General features: G+C 40.9%; 1 protein-coding gene across 3 annotated transcripts in view; it reads left to right on the top strand.

Annotated features, from left to right (window-relative positions):
* Fam161a (family with sequence similarity 161, member A) overlaps positions 1-18,490 on the top strand; it is a 25,037-nt gene extending 6,547 nt beyond the window's left edge. The window contains exons 2-7 of one of the 3 annotated variants that reach the window (XM_013022573.1): positions 2,185-2,417; positions 4,111-5,277; positions 5,621-5,788; positions 9,317-9,416; positions 17,348-17,502; positions 17,956-18,490. In XM_013022573.1, the coding sequence (XP_012878027.1) occupies positions 2,185-2,417; positions 4,111-5,277; positions 5,621-5,788; positions 9,317-9,416; positions 17,348-17,502; positions 17,956-18,091 (1,959 nt within the window). In that variant the 3' untranslated portion in view covers positions 18,092-18,490. Of the gene's footprint in view, positions 1-2,184; positions 2,418-4,110; positions 5,278-5,620; positions 5,789-9,316; positions 9,417-17,347; positions 17,503-17,955 lie in introns of those variants that run through there. The other 2 variants (XM_013022574.1, XM_013022575.1) reach the window with 2 other exon arrangements.
* The last annotated feature ends 1,964 nt before the right edge of the window (positions 18,491-20,454 follow it).

The following is a 20,454-nucleotide window of genomic DNA, read 5'->3' as shown; positions in this document are numbered from 1 at the left end:
CTTGAGCTACAGCGCCACTTCCGGTTTTCTGGTGGTTTATTGGAGATAGGAGTCTCACAGTCTTTCCTGCCCGGGCTGGCTTTGAACCGCGATCCTCAGATCTCAGCCTCCTGAGTAGCTAGGATTACAGGCGTGAGCCACCAGCGCCCGGCTCAACTATTTCTTCCAAATAGAATGATATGTACATTTCTCTCCTTTTGCTTAGTATAAGGCGTTCCCTCTTTCTCTCTCACTCCCTCCCTCCCATCGCTGCCCTTGAGTTGCTTAGTTCAGTTTCATCAATGTCCAGTGCAGCTGCTAGGCCCCTCTGCGCATTTTTTCATGTTTTCCTCTGATTCCGTGCCCCCCTCATTCCTTCCCTCATATGTGCACACATATATACCATAAGAAGGGTCAGGAACATAGAGTCATCTAAAAAACGATATGACAAATTAAGAAGAGGCCCTTTGTTTCTTGATATCCTGTTTACTTTGTCATATCTTGTTGCATTTTGAATGTAAAACATTCGCATATTAGGGAGACTGTGTGCCATTTGTCTCTCTCTCTGATCTTGGCTTATTTTGCTCAACATGATTTGTAGAACAGTATTTATTTCTTTACGTGATTCAGTCGGTTTTTGTAAGAAAATAACTGCGCTTCCTTCGGTGGAAACTTGCTGCATGTAAGGCAAGCACTCTACCACTGAGCCACCTTCCCAGCCCAAAACTTGCTGTTTTTGTCATTTTTTCTTTTTTTTGTGCTGGTACTATGGCTTGAACTCAAGGTCTGGGCACTGTCAGATTATAGGCAGGCTAACACTCGCTATTTTTTTTGGTAGGTCATTCTGGGCGTGGGCACTGTCCCTCAGCTCAAGGCCAGCCCTCTACTGCTTGAGCCACAGCATCACTCCCGGTTTTCTAGTGATTTTATTGGAGATAAGAGTTTCACGGACTTTCCTGTCCGTGTTGACTTTGAATGCTAATTCTCAGATCTCAGCCTCCTGAGTAGCTAGGATTGCAGGCATGAGCCACCGGCGCCCAGCACTTGCATTTTTCAAAACTGTACATTCATTTCACTTAACAAGTGTTTACTGAACATCTGCTGTTGACCAGGTATTTCCAGACACTGGCAACACAAACATGAATAAGACAAATGCTAGCTTTTGTAAAGCTTATTTTCCATAGGGATGCAAATTAGTGAGTGGGCACCTGTGGCTCATGCCTGTAATCCTAGTTACTCAGGAGGCTGAGATCCAGCCAGGGCAGGAAAGTCCAGGAAGTCCAGAAAGTCCAGGGCAAGTGACTCTTATGTCCAATAAACCACCAAAAAAACAAGTAGTACTGTGGCACAAAGTAGTATGGTGCTAACTTTGAGCAAAAAAAAATTCAGGGGGGCTGGGAAGGTGGCTCAGTGGTAGAGTGCTTGCCTTGCATGCATGAGGCCCTGGGTTCGATTCCTCAGCACCACATAAACAGAAAAAGCCAAAGTGGCACTGTGGCTCAAAGTGGTAGAGCACTAGCCTTGAGCTGAAGAGCTGAGGGACAGCTCCTAGGCCCAGAGTTCAGGCTCCATGACCAGACCCCCCCCCAAAAAAAAAAAAATTCAGGGACAGCACCCAGGCCCTAAGTTCAAGCCCTATGACTGACCAGAAAAAAAAAAAGTCCTATTATTTATAATGACTTTTTCTGTTGTAGTGTCATCTATTAAATCTATAATTTAGCAAATAAAAAGTCCAGTGGACCCTTCAGGCATGGCTTTGTGTACAGTCTGAGCAAGAGGATATCTACAATTCATAAAGCAGATTTGGATTTTCTGGGAGTTTGCTCCTCATGTCCTTAAAATATCCTTAGGGGAAAATGTACATAGGCTCCAAGTAACTTAAGAACCTATCTAGATGGGTCTTTCAAGACTCTCATTTGGTGCTGGGAATGTGGCTCAGTGGTAGAGTGCTTGCGTAGCATGCATGAAGCCCTGGGTTCAATTTCTCAGTACCACATAAACAGGAAAAGCTGGAAGTGTCCTTGTGGCTCAAGTGGTAGAGTGCTAGCCTTGAGAAAAAAAAAAAAGATTAGGGACAGTGCCCAAGCCCTGAGTTTAAACCCTAGGGCTGACCAAAAAACAAACAAAAATAAACCTCTAACATTTGAATTTGTGTCAGTTTCTTTATTCCAAATGATATTGAACAGTTTTTTTCCCTCCTGCCAGGCTGATTATAACATCAACTCTTCTCCAGTGAATGATCGAATAACGTACGAAGACACTGTTAACTTTTCTGATATCTCCCACTCTAATGAAGAGTATTTCAGGAGACTAAAAGAACTGAAGGCAGCCCACATAAAAACTATGAAAATATTAAGAAGAATGTACCAAGAAAAGCTAAATTTAAAGGAAGCTCAGCCAGTAACCATCAAGGAAGATACTCCTAGTATCTCTTCCAGGTGAGTTTATATTCATTGTAATTTATGTCTACTTAAAAGTGAAATAAAATTGTTTCAGAATATTTTCTCTTAAGTATTGTTATACCTTTTTTTATGGTGGTATTAGAGTTTGAACTCAGGGTCTTGTACTTGATAGCAAGTGCTATAATGGTTGAGCTACACCCTTAGTCCTTTTTTCATAACTTATTTTTCAAATAAGGTCTTGCATTTTGCCCAGGCTAGCTTGAACCAAAATCCTATTTATGCTTCCTACATAGCTGGGATAATAGGAGTGTGCCACTACACCTAGCTTTTATTGATTGATGGGGTATCACAGACTTTTTGCCTAGGTCTAGCCTCAGACCATCATCTTCTTGATCCAGCTTGGAGTAAAGGTATGAGCACTGCTGCTGCTTCTCTGTGCACTCTTAGAGCTATATAAAGGGGAGATTATATTCAAAATAGTTGATGTAGCCAGATATGCATACCTATCATCCAAGCACTTTGGAAGCTAAGGCAGGAAGATCAGGGGTTCAAGGGCAGTTAGCGCTATATAGTTCCTGTATCCAAAAAAAAAGAAAGCTGGTTGTTGGTAGCTCATACCTATAATTCTAGCTACTCAGAAGGCTGAGATCTAAGGACTACAGTTCAAAGCCAGTCCCAGCAGGAAAGTCCATGAGACTCTTATCTCCAGTTTACTACCAAAAAGCCAGAAGTGAACCTGTGGCTCAATTGGTAGAGCACTAGCCTTGAGCAACAGAGCTCAGAGGAAGCACGCAGGCCCTGAGCTCAAACCCCAGGACTGGTTAAAAATAAATAAATAAATAAGTAGAGGAAGAAACAGTTGGTCATGCCAGGGTGTTGGTGGAAAGAATTTTCCAGGTAAGTGTCTTATGTGAGCTTAGACTGGAAGGAGAGCGATGATGCTGCACATAAGAAGCAGTCTTCTAGGCAGCAAAGATCAGATGTTCTAAGGCATGGCGGCACAGGAAGTCATGGTGTGAGGAAGTTCACATATTACATATGACTGAAGAATCGTGACGGGGAGTAGAGAGGGCTGAGAGGTAAGACTGGAAAGGGAAGCAGAGATCTTTCCTGAAGGGCTTTATACTTTAGACTTTGTAACAAAGAGGAATCATTGAAAAGTTCAAAGCAGTGGAGTGACCTGATGAGATAAATGTTTTAGGATTGTGACTGGAAAATTTGGAGGACTTAGTAGATAAGATACAACAGAGCTGAGAGCTGGTGGTTCAGCCTGTAATCCTAGCTACTCAGGAGGCTGAGATCTGGAGGATCATGGTTCAAAGCCAGCCCGGGCAAGAAAGTCTGTGAGACTCTTATCCCCAATAAACCACTAGAAGACTGGAAATGGTGCTGTGGTTCAAGTGGTAGAGCACTTGCCTTGAGCTGAAGAGCGCAGGGACAGTACCAAAGCCCAGAGTTCAGGCCCCACAACCCACAAAAATATATAAATAAATAAAAATAAGATACAGCAGCCCTCTAATCTCAGGTTCTTTGACTCTAAGATAAAGAATCAAACCAGATCATTTGTAAACATCTTTAAACTGTTTTAAATAAAATGATAATTTTCACAAGTTCATTCCAGTTCCTCTCTCTAGCTGATTATTATACCCTGAAAATAGATGTAGGCCTATGTTAATTTTTATGTTTGATCAAGAAGAATTGAAAGTGTATCTTAATTCTTCTCACTTAGTTGTGCGACGGGAAAGAATTCCTATCACCCTGTGTTGTTAGTGACATCACTTTCGGAGCCTGAATTGACCCGGTCCTCCTCCTTACATACGTCTTCCTCTGAAGAGGATCTACCGCCGCTAAAAAAAGAGCTTTCCAAGAAACACAAAATGATGACGTATGCCAAGGAGCTCATCAACAACATGTGGAGAGACTTCTGTGTTGAAGATTACATAAAGTGTGATGATTCTGACTTCCCAGCAGTTGAAAAAACAAAGAAGAAACCAAAAGAATGGGTGCCCAAGGTTACTGTGCCTGTGCCTTTTCAAATGACAATTAGAGAACAGAAGAAAAAAGAAGAGGCCAAGAAGGCTATGTCGGATATTGAAATGATGCGTAAACTGATCAAGACACAAGCTGATTCTGAGCGTAGGAAGAAATTCCGAGCTAATCCTCTTCCTTCATATATCTTCTTTCCCCGTTATCAAGATATGGTCAAGCAAAATGAGGAAAGGAGGAGGATGATGAAGGAGAAAAACAAAGAAGCTCTTTTGGCTTTACAAAAGCCATTTAAGTTTATTGCAAGGGAGGAACAGAAGCGAGCAGCCCGGGAAAAGCAACTGAGAGACTTACTTAAGTCTAAAAAGAAAACAAGCCGGTTTAAAGCCAGACCCATACCTCGATCTACTTATGGTTTCTCTTCGCCTATCAGTGATAAATTAAAAGAAGAAGATCTCTATAGAAGCCTTAGGGCACAGCTGAAAGCCCAAGAATTTTTAGAGGCTTTGTCTGCCCTGCCTTCTGGGACAACAGGCAGACAATACAGGAACCCCAGGAATCCTGAGCGATCTGGAAAGTTAAGGAGTAAAGCCAGGGGAAGAGGCCAGGTTCCTGATACTCATGACCCCCCTCTGAAATATAAAGAATTCTCAGAACTCAGGCTTCCAACGCGCTCACCAGTTTATAAACAATTCGACCTTCAGACATCCTCAAGTGACTCTGCCAAAAGAGACAAAGTTTGGGCAGATATTAGAGCAGATGAAGAAAACTTGAGAGAAACACGTTGGCCTTATCTGTCTCCAAGGTGTAACTCATCAGTGAAAAATGTGAATACAAAGCCCCCACTTTATAAAACTGTCAGCCCGACAAAGCACACAGTATCTTCAAGAGGACGGGAGCAGGCCACAAGGTAATGAAGAGTACCCACTTTAGCAGCTCTGTTAATTAGTTTTATGTTGGTGAATTTGAAAATATTAAGAAATTATTACTGTATCTATAGTATATTTTACTGCACAATGTAGAACAGTTTGCTTAGGGTGTTCTAAGAAGCAAATGTACTTTATATAGTTTTTGAATTTTGGGGGACAGGCAAGGTGACCTTTAGCTTTGATTGGATTTCCAGATTCACAAGTCAGATTTCTGTAAGAAGGTTGTCCATTTTTTTTAACCTTTGAATTATCCCACAGTAAATCTTTGATAAACAACATTTTGCTTGGCTTAAAGTGAATTAAGCCGTAGTTTGTTGCCCTCAGGAGATCACTTGAGGAAAAGAAAATGTCGGAAGAAGAGAGAAATCGGATCCTAACTAAACAGAAGCAAAGAATGAAAGAATTGCAGAAACTCCTGACAGTCCGGGTTAAGGCTTATGACTTGCACCAAAGTTTAGCTCAGATGTCTAAATCCAAACTAAAACACCTCAGGTATTATGAAAGAATCCTGAATCTTCAGAGCATTTATTTCCAAACTTTTTTTTGAAAAAATCAGTTGATACCAAGAAAAGAACAAGTGGAGAATAGTATTAGTAGTTTAGTTTAGTTTATGGATTAAAATTACAATTGGTCACTTATGCTCATTATGTACACACATGCATAATGCCTGTGTAAACTCATACATGCACACTTACGCACACCTTGGGGAGAATCATGAAGCCATGTTGATGAACAGAAACTTTTTGTTGTTGTTGTTGGTTGTGGGGCTTGAACTCAGAGCCTGGGTGCTGTTCCTGAGCCTCTTTGTGTTCAAGGCTAGTGCTCTACCATTTGAGCCACAGTGCTACTTCTGTTTTTCAAGTGGTTAATTGGCAATAAGAGTCTCTTCTGCCTAAGCTGGCTTCCAACAACGATCCTCGGATCTCAGCCTTCTGAGTGGCTAGGATTTACAGGAGTGAGGCACTAGTGCCCAGTTTAGAAACATTTTCTATTAAGGCCATACTTAACCCCTATAATGTTTAATGTTTCATCAGCATCTAGCCTTTTAATTTTTTTTGGGGGGGGGGTCCGGTCATGGGGCCTGAGCTCTGGGCCTGGGCACTGTCCCTCAGCTCTTCAGCTCAAGGCTAGCGCTCTACCACTTGAACTACAGCGCTACTTCCGGCTTTTTTCTTTTTGCTTATGTGGTGCTGAGGAATCAAACCCAGGGCCTCAGGCATGCAAGGCAAGCGCTTTAACCACTGAGCCACCTTCCCAGCCCTAGCCTTTTAATTTTTTTTTTTTTTTTTTTTTTTTTTTTTGGCGTCAACTGTGGGACTGGAACTCAAGGCATAGGCACTGTCCCTGAACTTTTCTGCTCAAGGCTAGCACTCCTCCACTTGGAGCTACAGTTCTATTTCTGGCTTTTTTTTTTTAAAGTGGTTAATTGGAGATAAATCTCACTGACTTTCCTGCCCAGGCTGGCTTTGAACTGCGATCATCAGATCTCAGCCTTCTGTGTAGCTAGGATTACAGGCATGAGCTACCAATGCCCAACTACACACACACACCGCACACCACACACCGCACACACACACACACACAATTTTATGGTACTTGGAATTGAACCCAGGACCTTGTGTGTGCTTAACACATGTTCTCCCACTGAGCTGTATTCCTAGCCTCTTTGTATTATTTTTGATTGCATAATATAGTATTGAGAAAAATCTTAATTCACACAGATCAAAATAAAATTTAGTAGCTTGCTATAGAGTCTCAGATTTTTTTTTTTTTTGCCAGTTCTGAGGCTTGAACTCAGAGCCGGAGCACTGTCCTTGAACATCTTTTTGCTCAAGGCTAACACTCTACCACTTGAGCCACAGTGCCACTTCCAGCCTTTTCCATTTATGTGGTGCTGAGGAATCAAATCCAGGACTTCATGTATGATAGGCAAGCACTCTACCACTAAGCCACATTCCCAGCCCCCCCTGCCACCTTTTTTTTTCTTTCTTATTTTGGTGCTAGGGATTGGACCAGGGTCTTGACCATGCTACTTATTTTGTACCATTAAATTACAACCCAGCCCCAACCAAGGATATTTCCTCCCCACCCCTTTCTCTCTTTCTCCTTTTCCTTTCCTTTCTTTTCCTCTTTCTTTCCCCTTCCCCCCCATAACCTTCCCCCTTTTCTTTTATCTCTCTTTCTTTTTGAGGCAAGATCTCATTAGAGAGCCCAGGCTGGCCTCAAATTCAGAATCCTCCTATCTCAGCCTCTCTAGTCCTATGTGGGGTTTAGTGGTACATGTTGCATTTCATTATAGTTTCAATATAAAATAATTAAAACATGCACAGAATCTATAGAACCCCTTCAGAATATTAGCATTAATATAAAATGAAGTTTGAAAACCAGTGTCTAGATGTTACACTTAAAGGTGTTCATGTTAAAGTCAGAAAATACCTCCCCAAAGCTGGGTAAGTAAGATAATCTATTAATTTATTATAATATTAAATGACATATATGTTTGGTTCTTATAACTCAAATTATATATGTTATTATATATGTGTATTATATAGGTATATCATATGTCTGTTAGCTTTTAATGATGAGCATTCCTTTATAATGCAGTATAATCCACTGATAGAGGGAACTTAATTTGATGAACTTGAGCCAAAAATTTCTTAGAAATGTAGTATTTGCTGGGTGCCAGTGGCTCATGCCTGTAATCCTAGCTACTCAGGAGGCTGAGATCTGAGGATCTTGGTTCAAAGCTAGCCCCGGCAGGAAAGTCCATGAGACTCTTTTATCTCCAATAAACCACTAGAAAACCGGAAGTGGCGCTGTGGCTCAAACAGAGTGCTAGCCTTGAGCTGACGAGCTGAGGGACAGCACCCAAGCCCAGAGTTCAAGCCCCACGACTGACAAAAAAAAAAAAAGAAAACCAGCCCAGGCAACAAAAGTCCTTGAAACTCTTACTTCCAGAAAACTGGAAGTGGCGCTGTGGCTCAAGTGGTAGAGCGCTAGCCTTGACCTGAAGAGCTGAGGGACAGCGCCCAAGCCCAGAGTACAAGCCCTATGACCAACAACAAAAAAAAAGTATTTACCAGTAGGAAGAAAAAAAACCTAGTTTTTCATAACACTAATTTGCAGATAGTTAAAGATAATTATTACTGTATAACTATTTCCTTATTATCTGCCTTTTTATCTTGATTGCTTTACTGTATCTTATGCAGAGATAAAGTGTTATTTAATTCATTACAGGGTCTAGCCCAAAAAAGGACACATATGGTAAATTTATGTATTTTGATTGCTATTCTTCTATGTACGCTATATGCTAATTATCATGCTCCCTATTTCTCCTTGACCTGCTCCCAATTAATTAACTTTGCCACTAACCTTTAAGAGATCTCAGGGGAAAAGAAGAACAAGGTCTTATTTTCAGAATAAATTCTTTAAAGAGAACTATAATTTGGATAAAATCTTCCTGGTATATATACTTAACAAATGAGACAAGAAGGAAGTCATTCTTCTAGTTTAAGTCCCTTTGTACATTATGCCTTGATGATTTTGAAAGTTAAAATGTCTAGACTTTTCCAGGTCCACAGAATGTGTGCTTTCAGAATCTTAAAACTTTATTCCATGAGAATTTATCAGTCTAGCCGGACGCTGGTGGCTCACGCCTGTAATCCTAGCTACTCAGGAGGCTGAGATCTGAGGATCATGGTTCAAAGCCATCCCGGGCGGGAAAGACTGTGAGACTCTTGTCTCCAATAAACCACTAGAAAATGGAAGTGGTGCTGTAGCTCAAGCGGTAGAGCGCTCACCTTGAGCTGAAGAGCTGAGGGACAGCGCCCATGCCCAGAGTTCAAGCCCCATGACCAACAACAACAACAAAAATACAGAATTTATCAGTCAGAATTTATCAGAAAAGGAATGGAGCTAAATTCACAATTTCTGATTTATCATTTAAGCTAAACGTTATATATGTAAGTTTTTTTTTCTTAGATGGCCTTTTAAAATTCTATTCCTTTTATTTGATTTTAGAAAGAGTGAAAAGGAAAGGATGAAAGAATACCGACAAGAGCTAGAAGAAAGAGAAGAAGAATTAAAACAGAGGCCATTATTGTTTGAAAGAGTTGCTCAGGTTGTGTTTGTTGGAATATAAGAGCTATTGTCAGCCTTTAAGAAAAATCTTTAGCTCCCAGACTTAAAGCCCATCTTCCCTATGTATGTGTTACATAATTATTGAGACAATGCTTCTGTGATAGCTCAAGGAGAGTATCTTACTGATGAGGCAGGCAATCGCTTGATAAAGAATATACTGCCAATCCAATTGTCTTAAAATACTAGTTGCACAAACTTTTTAAAGTCTGGTTATTTTGAAGAACCAACTTGGTCATATATTAAGGTGAGGCTTCAGGAATGATTTGAAGATCTTTGCAGAATTAAAAAATGAAACAAAATGGCTAATTGAATCAGATTTATTTCTGCCAGTAATTTTTTTTTTTTATTTTAGTGACACTAAGGTTTGAATTCAGGGCACTGCACTTGCCAGGCAGGTGCTCTACCATTTAAACTATATCTCCAACCCTCTTTTGTTTTAGTTATATTTCAAATACAATCTTGTGCATCTTTTTGCCTAGGGCAGCCTCAGACCATGTTCTTCCTACTTAAGCTTCCTATACAGGTGTGCACCACTGTGTCCAGCTCATTTATTGAACTAGATCTTGATAACTTTCTGATCAAGCTGGACTTGAACTGCAGTCCTCCTAGTCTATACTTTCTGAGTAGTGTATCTGGTCATTTTTTAAAAAATGAATCTGTATTTCAGTCTTATCTGTAATCACTGAAAGCATTTCTTTATAGAAAAACCAAACTTAAGGACAGTGGATACTGCTTTTTCTGTTTTCACTCAGTTTTATGATATTTTTGTTGTTGTTGATGATGATCAGGGGCTTGAACTCAGGACCTGAGCACTAATCCTAAACTCTCCTGCTCAAGGCTAGTGCTCTACCTCTTAAAGCCATAGCACCACTTCTGGTGTTGTTTGTTTGCTTGCTTTTCTTGCTTTGCTGGTCCTGGAGCATGAACTCAAGGCCTGGGCATTCTTCTTGAGCTTCTCTGTGCTCAAGGCTAGCACTCTACCACTTAAGCCACAGCACCACCTCTGGCTTTTTCTGTTATGTAGTGCTGAGGAATTGAATCCAGGTCTTCATGCATGTGAATAAGTACTCTACCACTAAGCCACATTCCCAGCCCCCAAAATGCATCTGTTTTTGAAACCACAGTCTTATTGATTTAATTTTTTTTTTGGTTATGGGACTTGAACTCAGGGCCTGGACACTGTCCTTGAGCTAGCATTCTACCACTTGAGCTACAGTGCCACTTACCACTTCTGGTTTTTTGGTAGTTGATTGGAGATAAGAGTCTCAGGATCCAGGCACTGGTGGCTCACGCCTGTAATCCTAGCTTCTCAGGAAGCTGAAATCTGAGGATCGCAGTTCAAAGCCAGCCCAGACAGGAAAGTCCATGAGACTCTTATCTCCAATGAACCACCAAAAAACTGGAAGTGGCACTGTTGCTCAAGTGGTACAGTGCTTGCAGTGAGCTGAAGAGCTGAAGGATAGTGCCCAGACCCAGAGTTCAAGCCCCATGACTGACCAAAAAACAAAAAAAAAAAAGAAAGAAAGAAAAAGAGTCTTCAGGACTGTAGCTACTCAGGAGGCTGAGCAATCTTGAGGATTGAGGTTCAAAGCCAGCCTGGGGAAGAAAGTCTGTGAGACTGTTATCTCAGTTAACCACCAGAAAACCAAAAGTAGTGCTGTGGCTCAAGTGGCAGAGCACTCGCATTGAGCTGAAGAGCTGAGGGACAGCACCCAGGCCCAGAGTTCAAGCCCCAAAACCAACAACAACAGCAACAAAAAAAAATCTCAGGGACATTCCTGTGTGGGCTGGCTTTGAACAAACCATGATCCTCAGATCTCAGCCTCCTGAGTAGATAGGATATAGGCATGAGGCACAGCACCTGGCTATAATCTCTTGTAAGGGACATTTATCAATTTTGGGTACTTTGAACTTTTGAGTTCACTTTGGTGACACTTCTTGACAATAGATAAGAACCACTGGAGGTGACAGGAGCTGCATTGTGAATTTCAGGCCACAAACAAGTAGTAGACAGTTGAAGCACTTGCCTGACATGTGAGCTCCTCTTGGTTTTCTACTTTGGTTGGGGTTTGGCTAAGAACTACTTCTTCTCCCAAAGGAGTTGGTCACTGAGAAACCTGCCACTTTCTTTTCCTGAGTAATCTCTTCTGCTGGTGAAATGCCTCATGAAACTTCTATTTTCTATCTACTAGTTCCAAATTATAATAATTTGAATGAACTGGATAAGGTGACATTTTCCTATAAATAAGCTATTTGGGAAGCTAAAGCAGAGGATGTCTTGAGTCCAGGAATTCAAGAGTAGTCTGGGCAACATAATTTTTTTGGTTGGTTCTTGGGCCTTTCCTTTGCAAAGCCATGCATATCTTCATCTCATTACTTCCATTCCTCTGTCAAAATTAATGCTGGGCAACAGTTGATAACCCTGGATAACAGTCCACTATCCATTCTCACTGTCCTAGTCTCATTTCCAATGAATGGTATAAAGGGGTCTAGTTACTAACTTCCCCAATTGGTGCCAAAAGTCAAGGTCATTGTTGTAGATGAACAAACTCAAGTTCAAAGAAGGTAAGTAACCCATGAGGATTATTGTTAGTAAATGACAGGGCTAGGTTAGAACCCATGTTGATAGGCTTCCAAGCACTTAACCCTTAGCTATCCTGCTTCCTCCTAAAAGAAAATGCACAAGTCTAAGTCCAGTATTCAGACTCCTGTGAGCTCTGTTAACCTCTCTAGTCTGTCTCCTACTGCACTCATTTTGCCCTTATCTTGTTCCCCCACATACACCCTTTACTTTCTGCTACCTTCAAACTTGACTGTTCATGCTACTTTCTAGACACCTCAGAGTCTTTGTCTTTACTTTTTTTTTCTTTTTTTTGTCAATTGTGGAGCTTGAACTCTGGGCCTGGGCTCTATCCCTGAGCTCTTCAGCTCAAGGCAAGTGCTGTACCACTCGAGCCACAGCGCTGCTTCCAGTTTTCTGGTGGTTAATTGGAGATAAGAGTCTCATGGGCCTGAGCTGACTTTCAACTGCAATCCTCAGATCTCAGCCTCCTGAGTGGCTAGGATTACAGGCGTGAGCCACTGGCACCCGGCTGTCTTTACTACTTTTAGCTCATCCACATCTTTTTTTTTTGGGGGGGGGGTCCGGTCATGGGGCCTGAACTCTAGGCCTGGGCGCTGTCCCTCAGCTCTTCAGCCCAGGGCTAGCGCTCTACCGCTTGAGCCACAGCACCACTTCGGCTTTTTTTCTTTTTGCTTATGTGGTGCTGAGGAATCGAACCCAGGGCCTCAGGCATGCAAGGCAAGTGCTCTACCACTGAGCCACCTTCCCAGCCCCACTCATCCACATCTTAATGCGCAGTCACTATCTTGCATTGTTCCCCAGGTTACCCTTCCCTCTGTTCTTTAACTAGCCTGTGCATACATCTGTCATAGCTTGTAGAAATTGTCTGTGTAAGACTCTTGCCATCTTGCTAATTCACTTTAGAAGTGGTGGCCAAGTCTTTGTAATCCCAGCACCTGGTGCCTAGGGCCAGTCTGACACAGTGGACATGTTAGTAAGTGTCTATTGAACCAACTTGAACAATTATAATCACATTGGTCAGACATTGACCTTTTATTTTTTATGGGGTGAGCCTAGACTAGGAACATTACTTTGATAAATTTTTGAGGAGTTTCAGTATTAATATTTTGTTATTCTGTAAATTCCCACCATTCTAAAGCATCAGAAAGCATGGCAAAATAAATGATGTGTATGTTGAAAGCAGGTTATTTTTATAACCGCTATTTTTTCTCCAGTTTATATGCTGGAAATATGTTTCTCTCCCCATGCTCTTGTGAGGGCTTGCTATAATCATTCAATAATTGTTAAGCAAATAAAAAAATTGCTACTAACTACTGGTGATAAATATAAGCTGGGCACCAGTGGCTCACGCCTGTAATCCTAGCTACTCAGGAGGCTGAGATCTGAGGATCACAGTTCAAAGCCAGCCCAGGCAAGGAAAGTCTGTGGGACTCTTATCTCCAGTAAACCACTAGAAAACCAGAAGTAGTGCTATGGCTCAAGTGGTAGAGCGCTCGCCTTGAGAGCTGAAGAGCACAGGGATAGTGCCCAAGCCCTGAGTTCCAGCCCCATCATGACCAACAAAATAAAAATAAAAAATATACATATATATTTTCCCCCTTTGAACTGGAGCTTTTATTAGAGCATTAAAGTCCATCATTATTTTAGTTTCTGGAAGAAACAAAGGTAATCCTTTTTTTTTTTTTTGAGTCCGGTTGTGGGACCTGAACTCTGGGCCTGGGCGCTGTCCCTCAGCTCTTCAGCTCAAGGCTAGCGCTCTACCACTTGAGCCACAGCGCCACTTCTGGCTATTTTTTGCTTATGTGGTGCTGAGGAATCGAACCCAGGGCCTCGAGCATGCAAGGCAAGCGCTCTACCACTGAGCCACCTTCCCAGCCCCAGGTAATCCTTTTTAACAAGGTCTTTTATAGTAAAGAGAGTAATAATACAATTGTTTTAATTGTTCCTGTTATTTCATAGGATTTACAGCTCTTTTCATGATAAAGGAGAAATATTTGTTTAAATTAGGAATAATTATATATTTTCTTGTATAAAATATTAAACTATAATTAGTTCTTTTACGTACGTATGCCCATCCTGGGGCTTGAACTCGGGGCCTGAGCACCATCCTTGAGCTTTTGTGCTCAAGACTAGCGCTTTACCACTTTGAGCCACAGGTCTACTTCCACTTTTTTCAGATGATTAATTTCAGGAAATAAGAGTGTCATAGACTTTCCTACCAGAGCTGTTTTTGAACAGTGATCCTTTGATCTCAGCCTCCTGAGTAGCTAGGGTTACAGGGGTGAGCCACTGGCACTTGGCAAAATGTAATTAGTTCTGTGTATAGATTGTCTATGGCAGTGCACCACTGTTGTTTTGGTTAACGTTAACGTGTTAATACATTTTCCTTGTACTATATTTTGCTATGATGACTGCTGCAAATTAACAGCTGTTACTTATATAACAAAGTCACTTGCAGCTCTTTTCATTGTCAATTTATAGGTTATTTGTCATCTTCCTCTGCTGACTTATTACCTAGCAGAATATGTCCGATTACAAAACAAACTATATTATTTCTCTTTTTTGGAAACCACAGGTTTATAAACTGAGTAGCTATTTAATTCTTTTTTTTTTTTGTCAGCCATGGGACTTGAACTCAGGGCCTGGGCTGCTGTCCCTGACATCTTTTGCTCAACACACACTCAGATGTCAGCCTCTTGGGTAGCTGGGATTACAGGCATGAGCCACTGTCTTATCCAAGCTTATCACTGGTTTGATTTTTTTAATTAATTTTTTGCCAATCCTGAGGCTGAACTCAGGGTCTGAGGACTGTCCCTGAGCTGCTTTTGCTGAATGTTATCACTTTACCACTTGAGCCACAGCTTCTGGCTGTGGCTTTTTCTGTTTATGTGGTATTGAGAAATTGAACCCAGGGCTTCATGCATGCTAGGCATTTCCAGCCCCTTTCTTTTTTTAAAGTCAAAAAAACACCTTTTAATCTTCATGATAGTCATCATTATCTTCATCTACATTGCTTATGATCTCTATGACCTTTAACAATAAAACTATTTTTTTACAAATCTGTTTTGGTTTTTTGTTTGTTTTTTCTTGGGCTTGGGGCTTGAACTCAGGGCTAGAGTGCTGTCCCTCAGCTCTTTTTGCTTAAGGCTAGCACTCTACCACTTTAAGCCACAGCTCCACTTCCAATTTTCTGGTGGTTAACTGGAGATAAGAGCCTTTGAACTGTGATCCTCAGATCTCACCCTCCTGAGTAGCTAGGATTACACGTTACCAGCACCAGGCTATCACTATATTTTTTAATACGGGGGTTAAACTGGGTGCTGACTCATATCTTGGCAGTATGGGATTCCATTGGTCCATTGGAACTGAGCCATTTCTATTCACTTTGCTTTAGGTGGATACGTGAAGGCTAATATTTGGCCCTAAATTAATTTACTTCCACTGATAGGAGCTGAAAGTTCATTAAAACTGAGTTACTAGTGTGAGTACCATCTTGTAGTTCCATGAAGCCTATGGTCTCACAACTGTAATGACTTTTTTTTGTTTTGCCAAGCCTGGGGCTTGAACTCAGGGTCTGGGCACTGTCCCTAAGCTACTTTTGCTCAAGGCTAGGGCTCTACCACTTGAGCCACAGTACCACTTTGGCTTTTTCTGTTTATGTGGTGCTGAGGAATCAAACCTGGTGCCTCATGCCTACAAGGAAAGCATTCTACCACTGAGCTACCTTCCTAGCCCCTGTAATGATTTTCAATTTGCTGCAGGTATATTTTGTTTTGTGGTGTTGGGGATTGAACCCAGGGCCTTACACTTGCTAGGCAAGTGCCCTGAAGCCTCACCTGCTCTGCTGCACCTCTGAAAGGATCATCACAGCCCCACTGGATCTCCAAGCAAGGAAGTGATAGTCCATATCCCTTTGCTTCCTTCACAAAGTAAAGCCAGTAATTATTACTGATTCTTCTATTATCTTTGGGGATAGACATACTTTCTAACGAGTAAAAATCGCTCAGTCCCAGTAGTTCATGTCTGTAATTCTAGATGCTGGAAAGCATAGAAGGATCATGGTTCAAGGCCAGTTCCAGCAAAAAGTTTGTGAAACTGCATCTCAGGAAGTAGTCGGTGCCGGTGGCTCACGTCTGTAATCCTAGCCACTCAGGAAGCTGAGATCTGAGGATTACAGTTCAAAGCCAGCCCAGGCAGGAAAGTCTGTGAGACTTATCTCCAGTTAACCACCAGAAAACCAGAAGTGGTGCTGTGGCTCAAGTAGTAGAACATTAGCCTTGAGCTTAAGAGCTCAGGGACAGTACCAGGTCCAGAGTTTAAGCCCCACAACTGACCAAAAAAAAAAAAAAAGTAGCTGGGAGCAGTGGCATATATGTGTATCACGCCAGCTCTGTGGAAGGATGAGATTGGGAGGATAGCAGCTTACGACTGGGCAAAGCAAGACTCTCCAAACAACAACAGAACAAACCCCAAGGGGCTGGAGGCATAGCTCAAACAGTAGAGCACCTGCCTAGGAAGCCAGTGTTCTGAGTTCAAACTCCACTACATCCAGAAAAAAAAGTAAAATACTTAAAGCACTTCAAGAGCCTCCTATTTATACCTATTACACGATCTTGCTTTCTGCTCCATTGTCAGACCCACTGTACAACTATTGTAGAACTGATGTGATCTCATTTTCTTACTGATTTTCATATATAGAGTCACAACAGTAGTTAAAACCTATGTACAGTATAAAGAATAATTACAGATTACTCTTCATGTGCTATTATCTGGGGTTAGTAACAGAGCAGGCCAGCACTCTAGAAGTTTGTGTGCCCTTCCGAGACCCCAACCCTCTGCCCTAAGATAACTGTCATGATCACATCCATGATAAACATCATCTTGTTTTTCATTGGTAATGAGGCTTGCTTGAACTCAGACCCTACATGCTGTCCCTCAACATTTTTGCTAAAAGCTAGCACTCTACCACTTTGAGCTATATAGCACCATTCTGTTCTCTGACTTTGATCCTCAGATCTCAGCCTCCTAAGTAGCTAGGATTACAAGTGTGTGCCACAAGTGCAAGGCTTAACGTTGCCTTGTTTTTCTGCACAACTGCACTCCTATGTCTATCCCCAAGGGGTATAGTTTTGTCTAGTTAATGAATTATATTAAATGCACACTTGTGCTTTGCTCCATATTGTATTTGTGAGATCTGTTTGTGTTGTGGCAGATAACTACAGCTCATTCATTTTCATTGCTTTCTTTTTCTGTTGTTTTTAACCCATACCCTTTTAGCGGAGATTTATAATCTTGTTCTCATCTAAAAAGGTTTGTCTTTCCTATAGAAAAATGCAAGAATGGCAGCAGAAAAGCATTATTCTAACACCCTAAAAGCACTAGGATTATCTGATGAGTTTGTTTCAAAGAAAGGCCAAAGTGGAAAATTACTTGAGTACCTCAGCAACCAAGACATGAAGAGTTGCCTTGAAGATAAGGAAAGGTAACATATATAACATGTCTGAACAACTTACCTTTGAAAAACATTCTTACTTTACACTTCTGGTCTCTTTATTTGTTAAACCTTTTATCTAAGGGAATGATGCGATCTGTTATAAAATATACTCTTATGGTGTTTGACACAATCAAAATATTTCATGGTGATGAAGTTGTTTCTAAAGCAAAATAAATTTGCTTTCTGACTGGCATAAGTAACAAAAATAACAGCATGCTTTCAAATGAATTGTAATGAAGTCACTCAGGTTCTAAAATAAATTATTTCTCAGAGGAATATGTAATTTTCCAGTTGACACTTTCATAGAGTTTTCTTGGTAATAAATTGAAGCTAATTCACGTGAGGAAGACTGGCAAGGCAATGGTATACACTGCAAAGGGTTTATGTGCCTTTAAACCCAGTCATTTTTCCTTTGAAAGATTGATAAATTTCTTCCTCTAGCTTTAGTGAAGAAGAAAAAATAGAAGAGAGAGAGAGTGAGGAAGAAAATTATTTTGTTGAAACCACCAGCCAGGATTCTTACCAGGGAAAAGATGAAGATGGTGAAGGAAGTAGAGAAGAAAATACTGAAGACTAAAACTTATTACAAGCTCTCCTCTGCCCCTTGCTGTGCAGCACCAGGATGTCAGCAGCTGCTAAGAGCATCTTGAGGGGCATCTCTGATAAGCACGAGGATCAACGAAGACATCAGAGCCTAAAGGGACTGAATCCAGATGATTCGGTCAGAGCAAAACTGTGCCTGTTCTGTTTTAAAAATTACTGTGTGTGATCTGTTTCCAACTATAATCTGATTGGTATTTCTAAAAAGGGCTTGAGAAAAAGGTTTAAGAATCACAGTTGTCACAAACTTACTAGTTATGAAAATATAATTGTTTTGTGGGGAAATGGGCTGAGTGTTGAGAGTAGAGAGCAGTATTGGCCCTTGATTTAACTTTTTCTAGAAAGCATCAATTAATAAAGATTTCTACTAATACTATATATCCATTCTTCTGATTTGCAATATAAACTATTTTGTTTATATTAAGTTTCTTATTTGAGCCATTTTGTGAAAAGTAATGTAATATGAAAAAACGTAGATGCTTACAAATTTACATTCATTTCTGCACTAGAAATTTACTGTTCAATTATACATACTATCATCCTCTTTTGGGAGGTCTGGGGGTGTTAGTCCTAGGGCTTGAACTGGGCACTGTCCCTGAGCTTATTTTTGCTCAAGGCTAGTGCTCTACCACTTGAGTCAGAGTTCTACTTCTGGCTTTTTATGGATAATTGGAGATAAGTGTCTCATGGACTTTCTTGCCTAGGCTGTCTTCAAACCACAATCCAAAGATCTCAGCCCCCTGAGTAGCTAGGAGTATAGATAGATATGAGCCACCAGCACTTGGTGGTCTAGTTTTAGTCTTTTTTTTCCCTGGTACGGGAGCTTGAACTTAGTGCTTTGCTTAGCTTCTTTTAAAATAAGGCTCACACTCTACCACTTGAACCATGCCCCAATTTCTAGCTTTTTTCAGATTTGTCTGCCTTGGCTGGCTCTAAACCTTGAATCTGGATATCAGCCTCCTAGCTGAGATTATAGGCAGAAACCAACATGCCTACCTTACCCCAGCTACTGCGGCTGCTTTGTGTGTGTGTGTGTTTTGAACTCAGGACTTTATATATACTAACCACTCACTCTACCTGTAAACTACTCCCTTAATTCCTCACCTAAATTCTTTTATGATAAAGTATTATAAATTACTAATTTTTTTTGGTTGGTCATGGGGCTTGAATTCTGGGCTTGGGCGTTGTCCCTCAGCTCTTCAGCTCAAGGCTAGCACTCTACCACTTGAGCCACAACACCACTTCCAGCTTTTTCTGTTTATGTGGTACTGAGGAATCTAACCCAGGGCCCCATGCATGCGAGGCAAGCACTCTACCACTGAGCCACCTTCCCAGCCCCTAATTACTAATTTCTTAACCAAGTGTATTATTACAGATAGAAATCACTATGGCATGTGTGAATTACCGTATTAAGAAATATATATCATGGGGCTGGGAAGGTGGCTCAGTGGTAGAGTGCTTGCCTCGCATGCATGAGGCCCTGGGTTCGATTCCTCAGCACTATATAAACAAAATGCTGGAAGTGGTGCTGTGGCTCCATTGGTAGAGTACTAAACTTGAGCTGAAGAGCTAAGGGACAGAACTCAGGCCCAGAGTTCAGGTGCCATAGCTGACAAAAAAAAAATCAATTTTATGTATGCTCACATGTCCATAAGTTGCTAAAGGCAAATCTTCAAAGTAATTCCAATTTAACTTTTTAATGCTAGACCCATTTGTACTCACCTTTCTACACATTATTGCAAATTCACTTTCCATAATGTTAATTTGATGTTTTTAGGTCATTCCAATTTTTAAAGCAAATTTTAAAAATAAAATGAAACCAGTCATATGATGTTACAGGATAATATATTTGCTTTTCTGAAAACAATCAGCATCCTTTAAAAAAGATTAACACCTATATTATATAATAATAGTGTTTTCTGTCAATTTACAATGTAACAAGAAGGTAATTTTTCTTACTCAGGAGCAAATATTTAGTTGTAATTCCTTTTCTACAATTTATGTTAAACTGCTTGTCACTATCATTAGATTGTAAAATCCTTGAGACAGCACCATCTTAAAAATTCACCTATTTGTTTCCCTAATCTTGACAGGATTGTGCAGATGTTTTACTTAATAAAGATTTGAATGAGTTAGTGGTTGAATGAGTGAGTGGCAAATATTGTTTTAATTATAATTACTTCAAAATGAGTTCAAATGGATGTCAGACATTTCCCTTGCAACTTTTTCTTTTTTTTTTTTTTTGGGTCCAGTCGTGGGGCCTGAACTCTGGGCCTGGGCACTGTCCCTCAGCTCTTCAGCTCAAGGCTAGCACTCTACCACTTGAGCCACAGCGCCACT

This window comes from Dipodomys ordii, unplaced genomic scaffold (assembly GCF_000151885.1).
Source record: "Dipodomys ordii isolate 6190 unplaced genomic scaffold, Dord_2.0 Scaffold63, whole genome shotgun sequence".
NCBI classification, from domain to species: domain Eukaryota; kingdom Metazoa; phylum Chordata; class Mammalia; order Rodentia; family Heteromyidae; genus Dipodomys; species Dipodomys ordii.
This window is presented reverse-complemented; position numbering and strand designations above follow the sequence as displayed.